General features: G+C 48.1%; 1 protein-coding gene across 4 annotated transcripts in view; it reads left to right on the top strand.

Annotated features, from left to right (window-relative positions):
- Positions 1-219: 219 nt before the first annotated feature.
- Positions 220-23,706, top strand: part of lrrc71 (leucine rich repeat containing 71) — a 73,264-nt gene continuing 49,777 nt past the window's right edge. For 2 of the 4 annotated variants that reach the window (XM_073061191.1, XM_073061190.1), the window contains exons 1-5: positions 220-289; positions 5,848-5,942; positions 15,574-15,693; positions 17,462-17,611; positions 19,332-19,407. In XM_073061191.1, the coding sequence (XP_072917292.1) occupies positions 5,867-5,942; positions 15,574-15,693; positions 17,462-17,611; positions 19,332-19,407 (422 nt within the window). In that variant the 5' untranslated portion in view covers positions 220-289; positions 5,848-5,866. Of the gene's footprint in view, positions 290-5,847; positions 5,943-15,363; positions 15,473-15,573; positions 15,694-17,461; positions 17,612-19,331; positions 19,408-23,706 lie in introns of those variants that run through there. The other 2 variants (XM_073061193.1, XM_073061192.1) reach the window with 2 other exon arrangements.

The following is a 23,706-nucleotide window of genomic DNA, read 5'->3' as shown; positions in this document are numbered from 1 at the left end:
CTCTTCCATTCCAAATCCATCCGCTCTCCTCCAACTCTTTACCACAATCTTCAAACTCCAAACTCAATTTCTACCCCTTCCCGTTCACCTCACCGCTCGCATCCAGGGGCTCTCACTCGGGGGCGGGCTTCGAGTTTAGGGGCGGCCTCTGATTGGCTGGGACTGGTAACAGGGCTCGGTCTCTCGCTGACGATTGGGAGGTGTTGGTCAGCGTAGTGACGCAGCGATTCTGGTTCCGGTCCCGGTGTCCGCCCCGTTGCCGTGGGAACCGGTGAAGCGGGAGAGGCAGGTAACGTCCTTTCCCTCACTTCTACCTCTCTCCCCTTCTGAGACCGACTCTATCCCCTCTCCCCAAGCCCCTAACTCTCCCCCGCCCGGGTGCCACACACTCTTAACCCTTCGGTTTCGGCTCCATTCCCAACTATCCCTCCGACTCTCCAAAAACCCTATTCCCACCCCTCTCCCCCATCTCGACACTTGCACCAACCCACCTCCTTAACCCCCTCACGTCCCCCCCGGGAAAGTTGCGTTTTTATCCCACAGGAACCAACCCTATTCTTTCCCCTCCACCTCTCCAGGGAGTCAGCTCCACACACTTGGACCATGTACCACTCTGTGCCCATATCTCACCCCAACTGACCCCATCTTCACCCCCCTCTCAAGAGGTGGCTTCTACCCTGTCTGTTCCCGCCACCCCACCCTACCGCTTCAGCCCCACCATCCTGGGATTGCCCCTATCTTTACCCTGCTCAAGGGCTGGCCCCAACCCGAATTTTTCCCCTAAACCCTCCATGACTGGCATGATTTGTGGCCCCAGGATCTAATATCCTCACACCTTGGGGATTGGCACCCACACCATCCTGGTACTGACCGTCCTGCAACCCCTCCCCTTCAGGGGTTGACTCACATTCCCTACTGCACCAAGAGATGCTTCCCCACTTCCCAGGGTCTGACAACCACCCCCACCAAGGAACAGGCTCTATCCCCTTTGGGAACTGACTTCTTTCACTCCAGGAACTGTCACCTCCTTTCCAATCATAGACTGGTAATCTCCCTTCCCTCCACTTTGTACCAGGATATGGTGAAAAGCTTTTGTTTGTGTGTCCTCTAACAGATTATTCTCTGTGTTATACAAAGGGGAAGCAGAACACAAAACAGAGTTTAACAAAGAAAGTGCAGTACAGGCAGACAAATAGTGTTCGAGAGCCACTATGAGGTAGACTGGCTGAATCAAAGGTGGTGACATATCAGCATATGGGTGAGAGATTGAAAATCTGGCTGAGTGGCACCACAACAACAATCTCCCAGATGATCTCAACACCTTTTAATACTCACTTTGACCATCTAAGCTTGAAGGCACCTGTGATTTCGGTCTCTTTGGCCAGTGTGAGAGCTTCCATCAAGGGGATTAACTAACGGAAAGCATCCCGCTCAGATGGGGTACCTGGCAGAGTACTGAAAATTCATGCTGACCAACTGGCTGTTCACCGAGATCTTCAACCTGTCACTTCATCAGTCTGAGGTACCCACCTGCTTCAAACAAGCTGCGATTGTAAGAAGAACGTGGTGTCCTGCCTCAATGACTGTTGTCCAGTAGCACTTAGGGACGTTAGTGATGAAACATATCAGCTTCTTCCTGAACTTGTGTGAGATCCATTCCAATTTGCCTTTTTTCATAACAGGTCCACAGCAGGTGCAGTTTCTTTGGCTCTTCACTCAACCATGGAACATCTGGATAGCAAAGACGCATACTGTACGTCGGGATGCTTCGTATGGACTACAGCTCGGCATTCAATACTACCATCCCCTCAAAACTAATCCATAAGCTTAAAGACCTTGGCATCCTTGTCTAATTGGGGCCTTGATTTCCTCACTTACAGTCTCCACAGTCAGTTTGGATCATCAACAACTTCTCCTTCATGATGTCCATCAGCATAGGTGACTTAGCCCCCTGTTCTACTCACTGTACACTCATGACTGTGAGGCTAAGCACAGCTCCGATGCCGTATTTAAGTTTACTGACAACATCCCTGTTACTGGCTAAATCAAAGGTGGTGACCAATCAGCATATAGGAGGGAGATTGAAAGTCTGGCTGAGTGCTACCACAGCAACAACCTCTCACTCAATCTCAGCAAGACCAAGGAGCTGATTATTGACCTCAGGAAGAGGAAACCAGAGGTCCATGAGCCGGTCCTCATCGGGGAATTCGAAGTGGAGAAGGTCAGCAACTTGAAATTCCTCTTTTAAATTTATCTTTTCAGAGGATCTGTTCTGGGTCCAGTACATAAATGCCATTATGAAGAAAGCACTTTGGAGCCTCTACTTCCTTAGAAATCTGCGTATACACAGCATGTCATATAAAACTGACAAATTTCTATAAATATGTGATGGAGTGTACATGAATGCTTGTATCACTGCCCGGTATGGAAACGCCAATTCCCTGGAACAGAAAATCCTACAAAAAGTAGTGGATACAGCCCAGTCCGTCATGGGAAAGCCCTCTGAACCACTGAACTCATCTGCATGGAGCACTGTCACAAGAAAGCAATGTCTATCATCAAGGACTCCCACCATCCAGGCCATGCACTCCTCTTGCTGCTGCCATCAGGAAGAAGGTACAGGAGCCTGAGGACCAACACCACCAGGCTCAGGAACAATTATTACCCCTCAACCATCAGGCTCTTGAACCAAAGGAGATAACTTCACTGAACTGTTCCCGCTGAACTGGACTCAGTTTCAAGGACTCTTCATCTTATGTTCTTGATATTTATTGCCTATTTACTTATTATTATTTGTCATTTTTGTCTTTTTGTATTTGTGGAGTTTGGTTTTTTTTTACACTGGTTGTTGTCCGCCCTGTTGGGTGTGGTCCTTCATAGCTTCTATTGTGTTTCTGGTACTTACTGTGAATGCCCACAAACAATGACTCTCAGGGTTCCATACGGTGACATATAGGTACTTCGATAATAAAATTTACTTTGACCTCTCATTCAAGGCCAGCAAGGACAAGGAGCTGATTGTTGACAACAGGAGGAGGAAAACAAAGGTCCTCGGGGGAATCAGAGGTGGAGAGGGTCAACAATTTTAAATTCCTCAGTGTTATAATATCAGAGGACCCGTCCTGGGTCCAGCACAAGTGCCAATATGAAGAAAGCCTAGCAGCACCTCTACTTACTTAGAAGTTTGTGAAGATTCAGCAAATCATCTAAAATTTGACAAACTTCTATAGATGCAAAGTGAAGATATAGTTCCAGGAGCCTCAGGACTTGCACCACCAGGTTCAGGAATAGTTAATACCCCTCAACCATCAGGAAGGAGGTACAGGAGCCTCAGGACCCACACCACCAGGTTCAGGAACAGTTATTACCCTTCAAGCATCAGGCTCTTAAACCAGAGGGGATAAATTCACTCACCCCAACACTGAGCTGTTCCCATAACATATGGACTTACTTTCAATGACTCTTCATCTCATGTTTTTGATAGTTATTCCTCATTTATTTATTATTATTTTTATTATTTTTTTTATTTTCAGTTTGTTGTCTTTTGGACATTGGTTGTTTTTCCGTCTTGTTGTGTGCAGCCTTTCATTGATTCTATTTTGTTTCCTTGTGTTTTTACTGTTGTTGCCCACAAGAAAATGAATCACAAGGTTGTATATGGTGATATATATGTAATTAGATAATAATTTACTTTGAATTTTGAACTTTAGTCTTTCAGCATGTATGAGGACCGTTCAAGAGACTGATGATGGTGGACCATGGGGTAGTGTAGTGATGTAGCGGTTAACCCTATTGCTTTACAGTGCCTGTGATCATCAATTGGGGTTCAATTCCCACCACTGTCTGTAAGGAGCTTGTACGTTCTCCTCCTGATATCGCAGGTTTGCTCCTGATGTTCCGGTTCTGTCCCACATCTCAATGACATGAGTTAATCGGCCCCCAGTGATGAAGGTGATGAAAATGCGAGGAGGATAAAATGGTGTTTTGTGTCTTTGAGAGTTTGATGGACAGCGTGGACGGTGGGCCACAGGGCCTGCTTCTGTACTGTATGTCTCCATGAACTGAGAAACTGCACAGAATGTTAACACAACTCTGGCAACTCCAGAGGCTGGGCGTGTTTTGAACCTGGTGCTATTGGTTTGCAGTTTGACCACCAGGATGTCAGCACTAGCAGCACCAAGCAGTCCAGATTGACCCTGACATAATCCGAACTGCAGCTAGAGACTTACTCTGAGAACCCCGTCTGTAAATATGCTTAACCCCTAGGCTTGCCAGTTCATTCTGCGCAATCATTTCTGTGTCTTTGCTATGTTGTGAACATTCTGACCTTATTAAAGCTATTAATATTCTGATATTAATATTAATGTCTGAGCTGGGAGAGGTCTGTGATTATGCTGACTGCTTTACCAAGGCAGCGGGAAGTGTAGACAGAGTCCATCGAATGAAGACTGATTTTCTTGATGCTCTGAACTACATCCACATTTGTGCGGTTTCTTACAGTCACGGGCAGAGCATTTGCCATACCAAGCTGTTCTGAGGAAGAGTCCTTTTAAGTACGGTAATTGGATTATATCTTCTTGCCCTTCAACTCAATGTACAACAAGAAGCTAAAAATGTTCATAACATAGCAAAGGTTTGGCAACAGTTGTACAGAGTGAACTGGCAAGCCTAGGGATTAAGCACATGTTTACATAGGGGGTTGTCAGAAATTTTTTTGTGATCTAACCTTTTCTATAGTCCAGCATCAATCAGGGACAAAGGTGCCTGACCTGAGCATTTCAACCTCTAATATTAGCTACATGCATTTAATTTATGGTATTCCACTGTGTGTAAACAATTGTAATAGAAGCACTGTTTTGCTTGTCCGAGTATCTTGCCTCCTGCTGGTTCCTCACCTCTTTCCCTTTATTCCATAGTTTACTGTCCTCTCTCCTATCAAATTCCTTCTTTACCCCTTTGTCTCCTCCACCTATTGCCTCCCAGCTTCTCGGATTATTCCCACTTAACCCCTCCCCATCTACCTATAGTACCTACCTTCTACCCCTCACCTGGATTCACCTATCACTAGCCATCATCTGGTCCTCCCACTTCCTCACTCTTTTATTTTGTCGTGCCCATTCCCTCCAGCTCTGATGAAGAGCCTCAGCCCAAAATCTCAACTGGTCATTTCCCTCCGTAGATGCTGCCTGACCTGATGACTTCCTCCTGCATTTTGTGTTTGTTACTGTGATCACTTCCAGGCTGAAGAAAGTATTTGTGCAGTTCATCATGCAAACCAGCCTCCCCTCCATTGACTCTGTCTACACTTCCCACTGTCTCACCCCTCTCATCCCAGGCATTCTCTCTTCTCCCCTCTCCCTTTGGCAGAAGGTACAAAACTCTGAAAGCACGTACCATCAGTCTCAAGCACAGCTTCTACCCTGCTGCTTATAGACTCTTGAACAGATCTCTCACATGCTAAAAGATAAATTCTTGATCTCTCAGTCTACCTCGTAGGTAGTGGCCCCTGCGCTTCTTTTGTCTGAGTGCATTACACTCTCTCTGTAACTGTAACACTCTATTCTGTGTTCTGTTTTTCTTTTGTACCAGCTCGATGTCCTGAATTACAGAATGATCTGTCTGGCTGGCACACAGACAAAAGTTTTTCACTGTATCTCGGTACACTTGACAATAATTGACCAATATACTGTCATCACTGCCCTGTACCACACTTAACAGTCCTTGACCTCATGAAGACAGTGAATATCTGGTCCTGTAGCTGTGCTCCCTTGGCAAGAGCTCTCAATGGTGATTCCAAGACTCACTTCCTTGTCCTGTGCCTGAGTTTTCCTGCTTTCCCTCCCTCAGAGCGTTGAACAAGGTGAAGATGGGGAAGAAAGTGGAGAAAGTAGCAAAGGAGAAAGTAGTCACCTCTGTGGAGGAGGAGGGCCCGAGGAACCCTGGTAAGTGGCCTGTCTGTCCATAGCACAGTAACAGGCCCTTCGGCCCATTGTGTCAAGCCTGACCATTGAGCAGCTTTGCAAATCTCATATCTCAGCAGCGGTCCATCGCTTTTTCTGCTGTGGCAGTTCAAGTACTTATCCCATTGTCTCTTCAATGTTGTGAAAGTCTCTGCCTTCACCACCCAGTCAGACAATATGTTCCAGATTCTAACTATCTATTAATGAAAAGATTCTCAGATCCCCTCTAAGCCTCTTTCTCCTCACTTTAAGCCTAAACCCTCTGCTATTAGACACCACTGCCCGAGGAAAACGTTTCTTACTCTTGCTGCATAGGACAGCATAGGAACAGGTCCATCAGCTTTTGATGCTGTGTCAGACTTATTAAACTATTAATTAAACACCTAGCCAAGCTAATGCCTTCTACCTTCCCGTGGTTCTCCTAACATTCATGTGCCTAAGGATCTCTTCAATGTCTTTGTTGTATCTTCTTCCACCACTTCCCTTGCCAGCACACTCCGGGCACCCATCACTCTAACAAAAACTGGCTCCACACTGAATTTACCCCTCTCACTTTAAATGCAGCCCTCTGGTATTAAACATTTTGAATCTGGATAAAAGACACACTATCTGTGCCTCTCCCTGTCTTATAACTAGGTTTCCCCTCAGCCTTTACTGCTGCCGAGAAAACAATCCATGATTGTCCAGCCTCTCCTCATAGTACATGCCTGGTGAACCTTTTCTGCTCCCTCTCCAAAGCCCCAACGTCCTTTCTGTAATGGGGGCGACCAAAATTACACACAATAATCGTCCCTTTCATGATTTTGTACACTTCTATCAGGTCAGTGCTCCACCTCAGACAAGGTCCTGCTGAATCTTGTCTACATCCTATCCAGTGCAACTCCATCCTTGAATTACTTAATGTTAAAGCATTCTATAATCAAAGTCAAAATAAAGTTTAAGTTTTTGTCATGGGCACAGATACCCAGGGCATAAATGCCATAAAGATTAGCTTCATGGAGCAAGATCACATACTTAACAGACACAATAAACACGATAAGTTAACGTAAGCTAACTTATCAAAAAGATGCCATTAAGCTGGAAAGAGTGCAGAGGAGATTTATGTGCATGTTGCCAGGACTCAAGGTACTGAGTTATAGGGAGAGGTTGAACAGGTTTGGACTTTTTTTTGGAGTGTAGAAAACTGAGGTATAAAATCATGAGGGCATTGATAGTTTAAAGTAAAATTTATTTTCTAAGTGTGAAAATGTTACCTCATACTACCCTGAGATTAATTTCTTGCAGGCATTCCCAGTTGAACAAAGAAATACAGTAAAATCAATGAAAAATTAACACAAAGACTGATAAACAACCAAAGTGCAAAAGAAAACAAGCCACAAAGGAAAAAAAAATAATATTGAAAGCATGAGTTGTGGAGTCCTTGGAAATGAGATCATAGGGTAGTGGAATCAGTTAGTGTTGAGCTTGTTCAGGAGCCTGTTGGTTGTTCCTGAACCTGGTGGTGTGGAACCTAAAGCTCTTGTAGCCCCTTCCCAGTGCAGTTGCAAGGAGGGAGCATGGCCTGGATGGTGGAGTGCTCCTTGTAGATACACTCAATGGTGGGGAGGGCTTTACCTGTGATAGCCACCACTTTTTGCAGTTTCCTTTTCTGTTCTTGGACACTGGTGTTCCTATACCAGGCCGTGGATACTCTCCACTGTGCATCTATCAAACCCAATGAAATCAAAGTCAGAGTAAATGTATTGTCGAAGTACATACAGTAAATGTCCCTATATGCTACCTTGAAATTAACTTTCTTGTAAGTGTTCATAGTAGAACAAAGAAATATAATAGAACTTACGAAGATTCTATGTCTACATATAATAAAATGGTGTCTACGGTCTCTGCTGCAATTATTAGGGATTTTATTGGAAGGCTGGAGAGTGAGCAGTGTATGATAAGCAAACTACATTGGGATGGAGTGGGACTGTTGCGGTAATGGATGTCTATTAGTGAGATTAGCCATCCTCCTGCTGCTGGGGTAATGTGTGCTCACTCTTGCTGTGACAAGATTGAAACTACACAGCATCTCATGGTCTGTCAGAGAGGGCTGAAATGCTTATTGCTGTGCAAGTATAGAGACAAGCTAGCTGAGAGACAGATTCGATTCATGGCCTTGTGCGTCAGAGTTAAGGAGGAATCCTAGTGTTCCTATGTCAGGTTGGTACTGTCGTTGAATAACAGGTAACAGAAAACTCACACTCGTACTTTATTTTACTTCACACTGTTCTGAAGTCTGAACAGAAAAATACCATTTTCATACAGAATTGTCTAGCAGTTTCATTGTGTTGATCATTTGGTAAACTAAGTATGTTTGAATTCCTTTCTTGCAAGATCAGTCACCATTCATAACACAGGTGTTAAAAACCAAGCAGACACTACAAGCTTTTAAGTTAGTAATTGTCCCTTAGTGTGTATGACTTGGATCCTTCCGTACTCTGTTTATCTGGTCTCCATAAACGAAATGGCTCCAGCCACCCCTGCTGTGCCAAGGGATGCTCCGCTCTTCAAAGACCTTTCTTGCCTTAACTGTCTTCACTCCATCTGCAAAGAGTCTTTGCTTGGATATTAATTAACCCTTGCCTTGCCACAACTTCCACAGTATTGTATGAGGCAGTGATAATAAAAGCCAGCAGCTCTACCTCGTTAAGAGTTTGGGAGATTTGTTATGTAACCAAAGGCTCTTACAAATTTCTACAGATGTATGGTGGAGTGGGTGCTGACTGGTTGCATCACAGCCTGGTATGGAGGTTCCAGCAGGCAAGAGGCTGCAGAGGGTTGTAAACTCAGCCAGCTCCATCACAGACACAACCCGTGACTCTTTAAACTCAGTTAAAAACTCTGCTTAATCCACCCTACACAGAAGCAGTCAGTCTGGATTACAGAAGCATGTGAATCTGTAGGAATCCTTCGTAGGATGAACAGAGACAGGATCTCAGCCCAAAACATCAATTTCCCTCTACAGATGATCAGAATCAGGTTTATCATCACTGACTTATACAATGTCAAATTGGTGTTTTATGGCAGCAAACAGTGCTAACATGTAAAAACTATGAATTAAATAAAAGGAATAAGAAACTAATGTTCATAGGTTTTTATACATTCAAAAATGATGATGAAGAGAAGAAGCTGCTTTTGAATCATTGGGTGTGGGTCTTCAGGCTGCTGCACCTCCTCCCCGATGATAGTAATGACAGGTTATGTCCCAGATAATGAGGGTCCTTAGTGATGGATGTTGCTTTCCTGAGGTACCACCTCTTGAAGATGTCCTCGATGGAGGGGAGAGTTGTGTCCATGATGGAGCTGGCTGAGTTTACAACCCTCTGCAGCCTCTTGAGGCCCTGCCTACTGGTGATGCAACCAGTCAGAACCCACTCCACCATACATTTGGAGAAATTTGCTAGAGTCTTTCGTTACCTAACAAATCTCCTAAACTCCTAATGAGGAAGAGCTGCTGGCTCCTTCTTTGTGACTTCATCAATGTGTTGGGCTCAGAATAGAGTCTCTGAGATAGAAGCACCCAGAAATTTGAAGCTGCTCACCCTTTCCCCTGACGCCCTGAAGTTCACAATGGATTCCTTGGTCTTGCTAGGTTATTGTTGCGAACCCACTCTACCGGCCAACCTAACTCACTCTGCAAGCCTCCTCATTGCGATTTAGATTAATAGAGAATTCGACCAACAACATTGGTGAATTCATAGGTATAGTGTTTGAGTTGTGCCGAGCCGTACAGCTATGGATGCAGAGGGAGAGTAGAACAGTGGGCTAAGCACACATCCTTGAGATGCACCTGTGATAATCGTTAGCAATAAGGAGCAGAGGTACAGACTGTGGACTCCTGATGGGGAAGTTGAGGATACTGCCTAATTCATTGAGTTCCTCCAGCAGTTTCTTTTATTGGACTAGAGGAAATGTTTGACCATGGAGCAGGGAGTTATACAGCACAGAAACAGGCCCTTCAGCCCACTGTATCTATACTGACCATTGTACTAATCCCATTTACTCAACATTTTGTCCATGGCTTTCTACGTCCTGGTGAGTTACAATGCAAAACGTTCTTGCTCCTATTAACAAAGCAAGCATGTTGTAAGTGTAACACTTTACGGCACTAGCGATCAGGGTTAAATTCTGGCCACTGTCTGTAAGGAGTTTGTACATTCTCCCTGGCTTCCCTCCAGGTGCACCAGTTTCCTCCCACATTCTGAAGACGTAGGGGTTAATAAATTTTGGGCATGCTTTGCTGTGTGCCATTAGCATGGTAACAAGCAAACTGCCCCCAGCACATTCTCGGACTGCATTAGTTGTTGATGCAAATAACACATTTCACTGTATGTTTCAACGTAAGTGTGACAAATAAAACGAACCCTTAACCTTAGTAGTACCACTAGTTCACTGCACCAGAGACCAGGGTTTATTCCTGACTCAAATGCTGTCTGTGTGGAGTTTGCATGTTCTCCCTGTGACTGAGTGGGCTTTCCCTAAATGCTCCAGTTTCCTACCTCATCTCAATAATGCACAGGTCCTGCTCCTGTTTTAACACTATTCTGCATTCTGTTTTTCATTTGTATCACGTTGATGTGCTTATACATTCAGTGGCCACTTTATTAGTTATCTCCTGTTCATGGTCTTCTGCTGCTGTAGCCCATCCATTTCATGGTTGAAAGTGCTGTGCGTTAAGAGATCTTCTGCACACCACTGCTGTAAATTATGGTTATTTTGGATTACTGTCGCTTTCCTTTGAGCTTAAAACAGTCTGCCTTTCTCCTCTGACCTCTCTCATTAAGAAGGTGTTAACAAGGCCTACATAAATCCCAGGAGATAAGCAATTTCTGAGATACTAAGGCTACGTCCACACTATGCCGGATAAATCCGTAACCGAAGCTTTTTCTCTTCATTTTTACCCTCCATCCACACTAAAACAGCGTTTTCGTCCCCTGAAACCGGAGCTTTTCAGAAACGCTTCCCAGGGTGGGAATTTTTGAAAATGCTTCTTGGGCAGATCAGTGTGGACAGGGTAACTGGAGACTTCTAAAAATGCTATCGGACGGCAGCGCGCTATTTCATTGTTTTCTTGAACGCAACCTAACTATTTCAGAACAGAGGGCAATGAGACTGAAGCCAGAAGAGTTAGAGATGTACTCACCAAATACTTTGACCCATAACTTACTGAATAAATAAGTATACTCACTAGTGTGGACGCGAAAATGACATTTTCAAAATTATCCGGTCTGGTGTGGATGTAGCCTCAGGCCACCACTACAGGGACCCACAATCATTCCATGGTCAAAGTCTCTCGGATTACATTTCTTCCCAATGCTGATGTTTAGTCTAAATGAAAAATGAAGCTCTCGACCATGTCTACTCACAAAAAAGTGAAAATATGCAGATGCTGGAAATCCAAGGAACACACAAGAAATGCTGGAGGAACTCAGCAGGCCAGGCAGCACCTATGGAAAAAAGTTCAGTCGACATTCGGTCGCGACCTTTCGGCAGGACTGGAGAAAAAGATGAGTAGATTTTAAAGGTAGGGGAGGGGAGAGAGAAACACCAGGTGATAGGTGAAACCAGAAGGGGGAGGGATGAAGTAAAGAGCTGGGAAGTTGATTGGTGAAAGAAATACTAGGCTGGGGAAGGGGGATTCTGACAGGAGAGGACATGAACATCAATTTCTCAAACTTCTGGTAATGCCACCTCCTTCACCATTCCCCCTCCCCTTTTCCCTCTCTCACCTTATCTCCTTACCTGCACACCACCTCCCTCAGGTGCTCCTCCCCCTTTTTCTTTCTTCCATGGCTGTCTGACATCTCCTGTCAATGAATTCTACAGATTTACCACTATGTGGCTAAAGAAATTCCTCTTCATCTCCTTTCTAAAAGGATGCCCCTCTATTCTGAGGCTGTGTCCTCTGTTCTTAGACTCTCCCACAACAGGAAACATCCTCTCCACATCCACTCTACCAAGGCCTTTCACCATTCAATGGGTTACCCCTCATTCTTTTGAATTCCAGTGAATACAGGACCAGAGCCATCAAATGGTCTTCATATGACAAGCCATTTAATCCGGGAATCATTTTCATGAACCTCCTTTGAACTTTCTGCAGTTTCAGCACATCCTTTTTAAGATAAGAACCCAGACCTGCTCACAATACTCCTGGTGGGGCCTCACCAATGCTTTATGAAGTCTCAACATTACATCCTCAACAGAGACTGTTCCATGTAGCTGAGAAAAAGCTGGGACCCATGCGAGTGCTCATGGCTAAACCTTTGGTTGAAGGAGAAATTATTGAGAGTGAGGACTAGTCCATCAGATACAGAGTGGTAGTGGAGGGGAACAGGTCATGTCTGTTTAGAAAGAAGTGGAGAGCTTTATAACCATATAACAATTACAGCACGGAAACAGGCCATCTTGGCCCTTCTAGTCCGTGCCGAACACTTACTCTCACCTAGTCCCACTGGCCTGCACTCAGCCCATAACCCTCCATTCCTTTCCTGTCCATATACCTATCCAATTTTACTTTAAATGTCAATACCGAACCTGCCTCTACCACTTATACTGGAAGCTCATTCCACACAGTTTCTACTCTCTGAGTAAAGTAATTCCCCCTCGTGTAACCCTTAAACTTTTGCCCCCAACTCTCAATTCATGTCCTCTTGTTCGAATCTCCCCTACTCTCAATGGAAAAAACCTATCCACGTCAACTCGATCTATCCCCCTCATAATTTTAAATACCTCTATCAAGTCCCTCCTCAACCTTCTACGCTCCAAAGAATAAAGACCTAACTTGTTCAACCTTTCCCTGTAACTTAGGTGCTGAAACCCAGGTAACATTCTAGTAAATCTTCTCTGTACTCTCTCTATTTTGTTGACGTCTTTTCTATAATTTGGTGACCAGAACTGTACACAATACTCCAAATTCGGCCTTACCAATGCCTTGTACAATTTTAACATTACATCCAACTCCTATACTCAATGCTCTGATTTATAAAGGCCAACATACCGAAAGCTTTCTTCACCACCCTATCCACATGAGATTTTAAGGCTCTCTTGATGGGGGATAGAGGTGTATAGGGACTGGACATCAGGGACCCACTCCTCCGATACGACAGCGGTAGAAGCTGTTCCTAAAACATGAGGAGGAATTTCTATAGCCAGAGTATGGTGAATCTCTGGAATTTATTGCCACGGGTGGCTGGGGAGGCCAAGTCATTGGCTGTATTTAAAGTGGAGGTTGATAGGTTCTTGATTAGTTAGGGTGTCAAATGTCATGGGGAGAAGGCAGGAGAATGGGGTTGAGACACATAATAAATTGGCTAAGATGGAATGGTGGAGCAGGTTCGATGGGCCAAATGGCTCCTATGCCTTATAGTTTTATGAGTCTTCAGGCTCATGTACCTCCTCCCTTATGGTGAGGGATGATGGATGCCGCCTCCTTGAGGCACCCACTCTTGAAGATGTCCTCAATGGTTGGAAGGGCTGTGCCGTTGATGGAGTGTACAACCCTGTGCATTGGATCTTCCACAGCAGGCTATGATGCAACCAGTCAAAATGATCTCCTATGTACATCTATAGAAATTTGCACGGGTCTGGTGATACACCAAATCTCCTCAAGCTCCTATTGAAGTAGAGCTGCTGGCAAAGAAAGAGAAGGGCAATGGAGGGAGGTTTAGGGAGGGAATTCTGGAGCTTTGGGCGGCTCAGCTGAACCATCCTCAGCTACTTCATTAATTATCTATCTTCCATCTCACGGCAGGCAGAAAGTGCACACTGGCCCTTCAGCAACTGGTCACGCCAACCAGGATTCCCATCTAAGTTAGTCGCATTTGCCTGTGATTGCCCATATCCCCCTCAAACTTCCCTTTCCATGTACCTGTCCAAATGCTTTTTAAATGTTGTTAATGCACCTGCCTCGACCTCTTCCTCTGGCAGCTTGTTCCATCTACTGACCACCCCCTGCATGAAGAAGTTGTCCCTCAGGTCTCTTCCCTCTCACCATAAACGTGATCCGACCTGAGACCCAACCTGAATCATTGACTGTCCATTTCCCTCCAGAGCTTACCCCCTCCAGCCCTTTATCTCTATAACCAATCAACTTCCCTGCTCTTTACTTCACCCCCTTCTCCTCTCCCTGTTTCACCGATCACCTGCTGAGCTCCTCCAGCATTGTGTGTCTGTCCGTCCAGAGATACTGCCTGACTGGCTGATCCTCCAGGATCTCGGTGATTCAGAAGTATCTGGATGAGCACTTGAGTCACCAAGGCTGAGCAGGCCATTGACGTGCTGCTGGTAAATAAAATTAATCAAGATGGGAACTTGATGGCTAGTGTGGACATAATGGGCTGAAGGGCATGCTGTAGTGTGCTTCCTGATAATTAGACCAAAATTCTAAGTTCAGAAGTTCAAAGTAAATATATCATGAAAGTCACCATATACTACCCTAAGATTCATTCTATTGATTTATTTGGAGATTCAGATCCAAGTAGGACCTCTCCAGCAACCCCTAACAACCTGATTTAACCCTAACCCAATCGCAGGACAATTTACAATGACCAATTAACCTACCCGGTATATCTTTGGACCGTGAGAGGAAACCAGAACACCACACATTCCACAGGGAGGACGTAGAGAGACTCACTACAGAGGACGCCGGGATTGAACTCTGACCTTTGATGCCTCGAACTGTAATAGTGTCACACTAACCGCTACACCACCGTGGTGTCTGCATTTTCTTGCAGGCATTTACAGAAGATAATTGAAAAGCTACACACAAAGACTGACAATCGATGTGCAAAATAAGACAAAACTGTATAAATACAAAAAATAAAAATAAATAGTAAATAAATAATAATGAGAACATGAGGTGTAGACTCCTTAAAAGTGAGTCCATAGGTTGTGGTATCAGTTCAGTGTTGAGGTGAGTGAAGTTACCCTCTCTGGTTCAGCAGCCTGATGGTTGATGGGTAATAACTGTTCCTGAACCTGAAGGTGTGGGACCTACTTCCTTCCCAATGACAGCAGTGAGAAGAGAGTATGACCTGGATGGTAGGAGTCCTTGATGGTGGATGCTGCTTTCTTGTGACAGCGGTCATTGTAGATGTGCTCAGTAGTGGGGAGCGCTTCTCCTGTGATGAGCTGGGTTGTATCCACCACTGTTTGTAGGCTTTTCTGTTCTTAGGCATTGGTATTTCCACACCAATCGGGATACTCTCCACCCTGCATCTATAGAGGTTTGTCAAAGTTTTAGATGACATGCCGAATCTTTGCAAACTTCTAAGAAAGTAGAGACATTGCTGTGCCTTCTTTGTAGTGGCACTTGTGTACTGGTCCCAGGACAGATCCTCTGATATGATAATGCCAAAGAATTTAAAGTTACTGGCCTGCTCCACCTTCACAGATGAAACAAGGTTTGCTGCCCCAAACACGAAAGCAGCTTTTGGCCGAGTGTGCGAGGCAGTGCCCCTCTCTCTGCTATCTGTGTAAGTGTTGCTTTGCACACATCTCTACCCAACTGTCAGCTTGCCTTGTGTCTGTGTTTCTGAATATTATGTGAGTGTTCGTATGTACTTTGTATTCACAGAGGACTATGTGTGCACCGGAAACCTGGAGGTTGACTTCACTGAACTTTGCAACCGAATGGAGATCTTGGAGTTCCCCCTGGTGGTTCCAAGGCACCCGGTTGTCCCCCTCAGTGGATTGGGTGAGCAATTCCCAGTCCGACTCTCATGCACTGAGACTTCAGATAAAATTCAGATTTACTTATCACATGTACATCAAGCATACAGTGAAATGTGTCATTTGCATGGACATCCAACACAACCCAAGGATGTGCTGGGGGCAGATCGAAAGTGCCGCCAACATAGCATGCCTACTGTGTTCAGCAGAGCCACACAAACTGAACAAAACAAGACAACAGTAAAACTAGCCCCTTTTCCTGCCCCACCCCCACCTGGGCCCTCACAGACACAGAAAGGCCTCTAAATCCAGGCCTCCATCGCTTGGCCCCAGACTCTCACTCATCAGGCCTGGAATCTCGAGCTGCAGACCCGGACTCACTCTGGTGCCTGTATCTACCTACCTCTGGCCTTTTAGCCCAGAGTCTGTGAGTTGGGCAGTCAGAGCCGTACTCCGGGTGGTTGGGATGCCAGGAACCAAAGCAAGCAGTGATTCCAGGACCTGTCACTGAGAGCCCAGCGTCTGCATGAGCTGTTGCCCGGAGTGGGTGTGGGAAGGATAAGGATGGGGGCAGCAGGAGAATGTTGGGGAGTGATACGTGCTGCAGAGGGAAGGAAGGGGAGAACTGCAGAAACTGGGTGAGAGGTGCATTGGCAACGGCAGGCATGGAAGGAGGGCAAGCACAGTCTGAGTCAAGAAGATTGGAATCCAAAGTGTGTATCCAGTATTGATACTGGAGTACGGAGACACAGTGAAAAGCTTGTCTTGCATACAATTTAGACGGATCAAATCATTGCACAGTACATTGAACTAGAACGAGGTAAAACAAAAACAATGCAGATTGTGCACATGTGTGTGAGAGAGGTGAATGTATGTGAGAGAGAGGGGTATGCACGTGTGTGTTAGAGGTGTATGCGTGTGTGTGTGAGAGGTGTATGTACATGTGTGTGAGAGAGGTGAATGTATGTGAGAGAGAGGGGTATGCACGTGTGTGTTAGAGGTGTATACGTGTGTGTGTGAGAGGTGTATGTACATGTGTGTGAGAGAGGGGAATGTATGTGAGAGAGAGGGGTATGCACGTGTGTGTTAGAGGTGTATACGTGTGTGTGTGAGAGGTGTATGTACATGTGTGTGAGAGAGGGGAATGTATGTGAGAGAGAGGGGTATGCACGTGTGTGTTAGAGGTGTATACGTGTGTGTGTGAGAGGTGTATGTACATGTGTGTGAGAGAGGTGAATGTATGTGAGAGAGAGGGGTATGCACGTGTGTGTTAGAGGTGTATACGTGTGTGTGTGAGAGGTGTATGTACATGTGTGTGAGAGAGGGGAATGTATGTGAGAGAGAGGGGTATGCACGTGTGTGTTAGAGGTGTATACGTGTGTGTGTGAGAGGTGTATGTACATGTGTGTGAGAGAGGTGAATGTATGTGAGAGAGAGGGGTATGCACGTGTGTGTTAGAGGTGTATACGTGTGTGTGTGAGAGGTGTATGTACATGTGTGTGAGAGAGGGGAATGTATGTGAGAGAGAGGGGTATGCACGTGTGTGTTAGAGGTGTATACGTGTGTGTGTGAGAGGTGTATGTACATGTGTGTGAGAGGGGAATGTATGTGAGAGAGAGGGGTATGCACGTGTGTGTTAGAGGTGTATGCGTGTGTGTGAGAGGTGTATGTACATGTGTGTGAGAGGAGTGAATGTATGTATAAGATAGAGGGGTGTGGATGTGTGTGTGAGAGGTTTAGGTGCATGGTGAGTGAGAAGTGTGTTTGTGAAGATCTGTGTTCTTCCCCTCCAGCTGATGAGATGCAGTCTCTGTCAGCTTCAGATAAAAGCACTCCCTCATCGGCTGCTGTGGGCAAGGAGCACATCTCTTTCTTCAGGCCCTGCGTACAGGTGGAGATGGAAAGTGATGACCCAAAGCTGGTGAAGGCCATTTACATCAGAGGTAGGTTTCCAGTCAGAGAACTGCCTCTTGGTCTTGGCAGCAGTGGTCCCTGTGATTAAACCTAGCCTGGTGCATTCACTTGGGGGCTTCAAAATAAGAATATGCTAATAGACCAGTACATTGACAAAATGGGTAGAGTCACAAACTCATAGTACACAGACTTTGGTTTGATCCTAACTTTCAATGTCACGTGCGTGTGTGGAATTCACACATACTCCCTGTGACTGCAATTTCCCCCAGCAACGTCTCATTTAATTGGCCCCCAAATAGTGGGTAAACTTGAATATGGGAGGAGTTTGTAGAAAAGTAAGGAGAATAAAGGAAGTTTAGAGTAAATCTGCGGAATTAGTTTGCAGAATAGCTCAGGACTGTAGGGAGAGAGTGGGCCAGTGGGATTAGTGTGGGCACCGATACAGGGCTGTGGGGAGAGAGTGGGGCAGTGGGATTAGTGTGGGACCCAATACAGGACTGTGGGGAGAGAGTGGGGCAGTGGGATTAGAGTGGGACCCGATACAGGACTGTGGGGAGAGAGTGGGGCAGTGGGATTAGTGTAGAGACTGACAGAACTGTGGGGAAGAGACGGGACAGTGGGTGAGTGTGGGGACTGATACAGGACTGTGGGGAGAGAGTGGGACAGTGGGATTAGTGTAGGGACTGACAGAACTGTGGGGAAGAGACGGGACAGTGGGATTAGTTTGGGGACTGATACAGGACTGTGGGGAGAGACAGGGCAGGGGATTAGTGTGGGAACTGATACAGGACAGTGGGGAGAGAATGGGACAGTGGAATGAGTTTGGGGACTGATACAGGACTGTGGGGAGAGACAGGGCAGTGGGATTAGTGTGGGAACTGATACAGGACAGTGGGGAGAGAATGGGACAGTGGAATGAGTTTGGGGACTGATACAGGACTGTGGGGAGAGACAGGGCAGTGGGATTAGTGTGGGAACTGATACAGGACAGTGGGGAGAGAATGGGACAGTGGAATGAGTTTGGGGACTGATACAGGACTGTGGGGAGAGACAGGGCAGTGGGATTAGTGTGAGAACTGATACAGGACAGTGGGGAGAGAATGGGACAGTGGAATGAGTTTGGGGACTGACACAGAACTGTGGGGAGAGGGAAGGGCAGTGGAATGAGTGTGGGAACTGATACAGGAGTGTGGGGACAGAGTGGGGCAGTGGGATTAGTTTGGGGACTGATACAGGGCTGTGGGGACAGAGTGGGACAGTGGGATTAGTTTGGGGACTGATACAGGACTGTGGGGAGAGGGGGACAGTGGGATTAGTTTGTGGACTGATACAGGGCTGTGGGGAGAGAGTGGGATTAGTTTGGGGACTGATACAGGGCTGTGGGGAGAGAATGGGACATTGGGATCAGTTTGGAGACTGATACAGGGCTGTGGGGAGAGACGGCAGTGGAATGAGTTTGGGGACTGACACAGCGCTGTGGGGAGAGAGTGGGACCCAAGTTGTAAATTTAGGGGTTTGGACCCAAGTTGTAAATTTAACGCAGAGCATTGATATTATTAATGACAGGAATCAGAAGGAAAAGGGAGTGACATTAGGATTGAACAGGACAGTATGATATTCGAAACTTCACACAGTGACATTGGAGTGAATGGAACAGATGCTGTGGGTTGGGATTTATTGTATTAGCATTATTTATTTATGTCGTGCCTCAGAGGTCTGACTAAACCCAGTACATTTGCCTGCTCTCAGCATGGATGATCGATCAAAGATACATCTTCATCTTTCAGAAGTGCCTCCCTGCCCTCGTTGCTCTGCAGACAGTAAGGTAGGTGACAGAGTTACTCTCTGACTCCCACAGTCTACAGTAGCCTCTGTGTGTGATACTCACAGTGGGTGTACTGACCCATGTCTCATAACCACTGTGTGGTGACCCTCTGTCTCACGCCCACAGTCTGCGTAGATTCCCTGTCTCAAGCCCACAATCTGCGTACTGACCCCCGTCGCACACTCACAGTCTGCGTACCGACCCCTGTCTCACGCCCACAGTCTGCGTACTGACCCCTGTCTCACGCACACAGTCTGCGTAGATTCCCTGTCTCACGACCACAGTCTGCGTACTGACCCCCTGTCTCACACCCACAGTCTGCGTAGATTCCCTGTCTCAAGCCCACAATCTGCGTACTGACCCCCTGTCGCACACTCACAGTCTGCGTACTGACCCCTGTCTCACGCCCACAGTCTGCGTAGATTCCCTGTCTCAAGCCCACAATCTGCGTACTGACCCCCTGTCGCACACTCACAGTCTGCGTACTGACCCCCTGTCTCACACCCACAGTCTGCGTAGATTCCCTGTCTCAAGCCCACAATCTGCGTACTGACCCCCTGTCGCACACTCACAGTCTGCGTACTGACCCCTGTCTCACGCCCACAGTCTGCGTACTGACCCCTGTCTCACGCCCACAGTCTGCGTAGATTCCCTGTCTCACGACCACAGTCTGCGTACTGACCCCCTGTCTCACACCCACAGTCGGCGTACTGACCCCCTGTCTCACACCCACAGTCTACGTACTGACCCCCTGTCTCACACCCACAGTCGGCGTACTGAGCCCCTGTCTCACACCCACAGTTGGCGTACTGACCCCCTGTCTCACGCCCACAGTCTGCGTACTGACCCCCTGTCTCACACCCACAGTCTGCGTAGATTCCCTGTCTCACGCCCACAGTCTGCGTACTGACCCCCTGTCTCACACCCACAGTCTGCGTAGATTCCCTGTCTCACGCCCACAGTCTGCGTACTGACCCCCTGTCTCACAACCACAGTCTGCGTCCAGACCCCCTGTCTCACACTCACAGTCTGCGTACTGACCCCCTGTCTCACAACCACAGTCTGCGTACTGACCCCCTGTCTCACACTCACAGTCTGCGTACTGACCCCCTGTCTCACGTCAACAGTCTGCGTACTGATCCCCTGTCTCACGTCCACAGTCTGCGTTCTGACCCTCTGTCTCACGCCCACAGTCTGCGTAGATTCCCTGTCTCAAGCCCACAATCTGCGTACTGACCCCCTGTCGCACACTCACAGTCTGCGTACTGACCCCTGTCTCACGCCCACAGTCTGCGTACTGACCCCTGTCTCACACCCACAGTCTGCGTAGATTCCCTGTCTCACGACCACAGTCTGCGTACTGACCCCCTGTCTCACACCCACAGTCGGCGTACTGACCCCCTGTCTCACACCCACAGTCGGCGTACTGAGCCCCTGTCTCACACCCACAGTCGGCGTACTGAGCCCCTGTCTCACACCCACAGTTGGCGTACTGACCCCCTGTCTCACGCCCACAGTCTGCGTACTGACCCCCTGTCTCACACCCACAGTCTGCGTAGATTCCGTCTCACGCCCACAGTCTGCGTACTGACCCCCTGTCTCACACCCACAGTCTGCGTAGATTCCCTGTCTCACGCCCACAGTCTGCGTACTGACCCCCTGTCTCACAACCACAGTCTGCGTCCAGACCCCCTGTCTCACACTCACAGTCTGCGTACTGACCCCCTGTCTCACAACCACAGTCTGCGTACTGACCCCCCTGTCTCACACTCACAGTCTGCGTACTGACCCCCTGTCTCACGTCCACAGTCTGCGTACTGATCCCCTGTCTCACGTCCACAGTCTGCGTTCTGACCCTCTGTCTCACGCCCACAGTCTGCGTAGATTCCCTGTCTCAAGCCCACAATCTGCGTACTGACCCCCTGTCGCACACTCACAGTCTGCGTACTGACCCCTGTCTCACGCCCACAGTCTGCGTACTGACCCCTGTCTCACACCCACAGTCTGCGTAGATTCCCTGTCTCACGACCACAGTCTGCGTACTGACCCCCTGTCTCACACCCACAGTCGGCGTACTGACCCCCTGTCTCACACCCACAGTCTGCGTACTGAGCCCCTGTCTCACACCCACAGTCGGCGTACTGAGCCCCTGTCTCACACCCACAGTCGGCGTACTGACCCCCTGTCTCACGCCCACAGTCTGCGTACTGACCCCCTGTCTCACGCCCACAGTCTGCGTACTGACCCCCTGTCTCACACCCACAGTCTGCGTAGATTCCCTGTCTCACGACCACAGTCTGCATCCAGACCCCCTGTCGCACACTCACTGTCTGCGTAGATTCCCTGTCTCACGACCACAGTCTGCTAACTGACCCCCTGTCTCACACCCACAGTCTGCGTAGATTCCCCGTCTCACGACCACAGTCTGCGTACTGACCCCCTGTCTCACACTCACAGTCTGCGTACTGACCCCCTGTCTCACGTCCACAGTCTGCGTACTGATCCCCTGTCTCACGTCCACAGTCTGTGTTCTGACCCCCTGTCTCACACTCACAGTCCGCGTAGCGACCCCGTCTCACACTGACAGTCTGCGTACTGACCCCCTGTCTCATACTCACAGTCTGCGTACTGACCGCGTCTCAAACTGACAGTCTGCGTAATGACCCCCTGTCTCACACCCACAGTCGGCGTACTGACCCCCTGTCTCACGCCCACAGTCTGCGTACTGACCCCCTGTCTCACGCCCACAGTCTGCGTACTGACCCCCTGTCTCACACCCACAGTCTGCGTAACGACCCCCTGTCTCACACTGACAGTCTTCGTACTGACCCCCTGTCTCACGCCCACAGTCTGCGTACTGACCCCGTCTCACGCCCACAGTCTGCGTACTGACCCCCTGTCTCACACTCACAGTCTGCGTACTGACCCCCTGTCTCACACCCACAGTCTGCGTACTGACCCCGTCTCACACCCACAGTCTGCGTACTGACCCCGTCTCACACACACAGTCTGCGTACTGACCCCATGTCTGATACTCACTGTCTGTGTACTGACCCCGTCTCACACTCACAGTCTGCGTACTGACCCCATGTCTGATACTCACTGTCTGTGTACTGACCCCGTCTCAAACTGACAGTCTGCGTACTGACCCACTGTCTCACACTCACAGTCAGCGTACTAACCTCCTGTCTCACATCCAGTGTGTGTACTGACCCCCTGTCTCACACCCACAGTCTGCATATTGACCCCCTGTCTCACGCCCACAGTCTGCATATTGACCCCCTGTCTCACGCCCACAGTCGGCGTACTGACCCCCTGTCTCACGCCCACAGTCTGCGTACTGACCCCCTGTCTCACACCCACAGTCTGCGTAGATTCCCTGTCTCACGACCACAGTCTGCATCCAGACCCCCTGTCGCACACTCACTGTCTGCGTAGATTCCCTGTCTCACGACCACAGTCTGCGTACTGACCCCCTGTCTCACACCCACAGTCTGCGTAGATTCCCCGTCTCACGACCACAGTCTGCGTACTGACCCCCTGTCTCACACTCACAGTCTGCGTACTGACCCCCTGTCTCACGTCCACAGTCTGCGTACTGATCCCCTGTCTCACGTCCACAGTCTGCGTACTGATCCCCTGTCTCACGTCCACAGTCTGCGTTCTGACCCCCTGTCTCACACTCACAGTCCGCGTAGCGACCCCGTCTCACACTGACAGTCTGCGTACTGACCCCCTGTCTCATACTCACAGTCTGCGTACTGACCGCGTCTCAAACTGACAGTCTGCGTAACGACCCCCTGTCTCACGCCCACAGTCCGCGTACAGACCCCCTGTCTCACGCCCACAGTCCGCGTAACAACCCCCTGTCTCACGCCCACAGTCCGCGTAACGACCCCCTGTCTCACACTGACAGTCTTCGTACTGACCCCCTGTCTCACGCCCACAGTCTGCGTACTGACCCCATCTCACGCCCACAGTCTGCGTACTGACCCCCTGTCTCACACTCACAGTCTGCGTACTGACCCCGTCTCACACTGACAGTCTGCGTACTGACCCCCTGTCTCACGTCCACAGTCTGCGTACTGACCCCCTGTCTCACACCCACAGTCTGCGTACTGACCCCGTCTCACACCCACAGTCTGCGTACTGACCCCGTCTCACACACACAGTCTGCGTACTGACAACATGTCTGATACTCACTGTCTGTGTACTGACCCCGTCTCACACTCACAGTCTGCGTACTGACCCCATGTCTGATACTCACTGTCTGTGTACTGACCCCGTCTCAAACTGACA

The sequence above is a fragment of the Hemitrygon akajei genome, chromosome 11 (assembly GCF_048418815.1).
Source record: "Hemitrygon akajei chromosome 11, sHemAka1.3, whole genome shotgun sequence".
Lineage (NCBI taxonomy): Eukaryota > Metazoa > Chordata > Chondrichthyes > Myliobatiformes > Dasyatidae > Hemitrygon > Hemitrygon akajei.
This window is presented reverse-complemented; position numbering and strand designations above follow the sequence as displayed.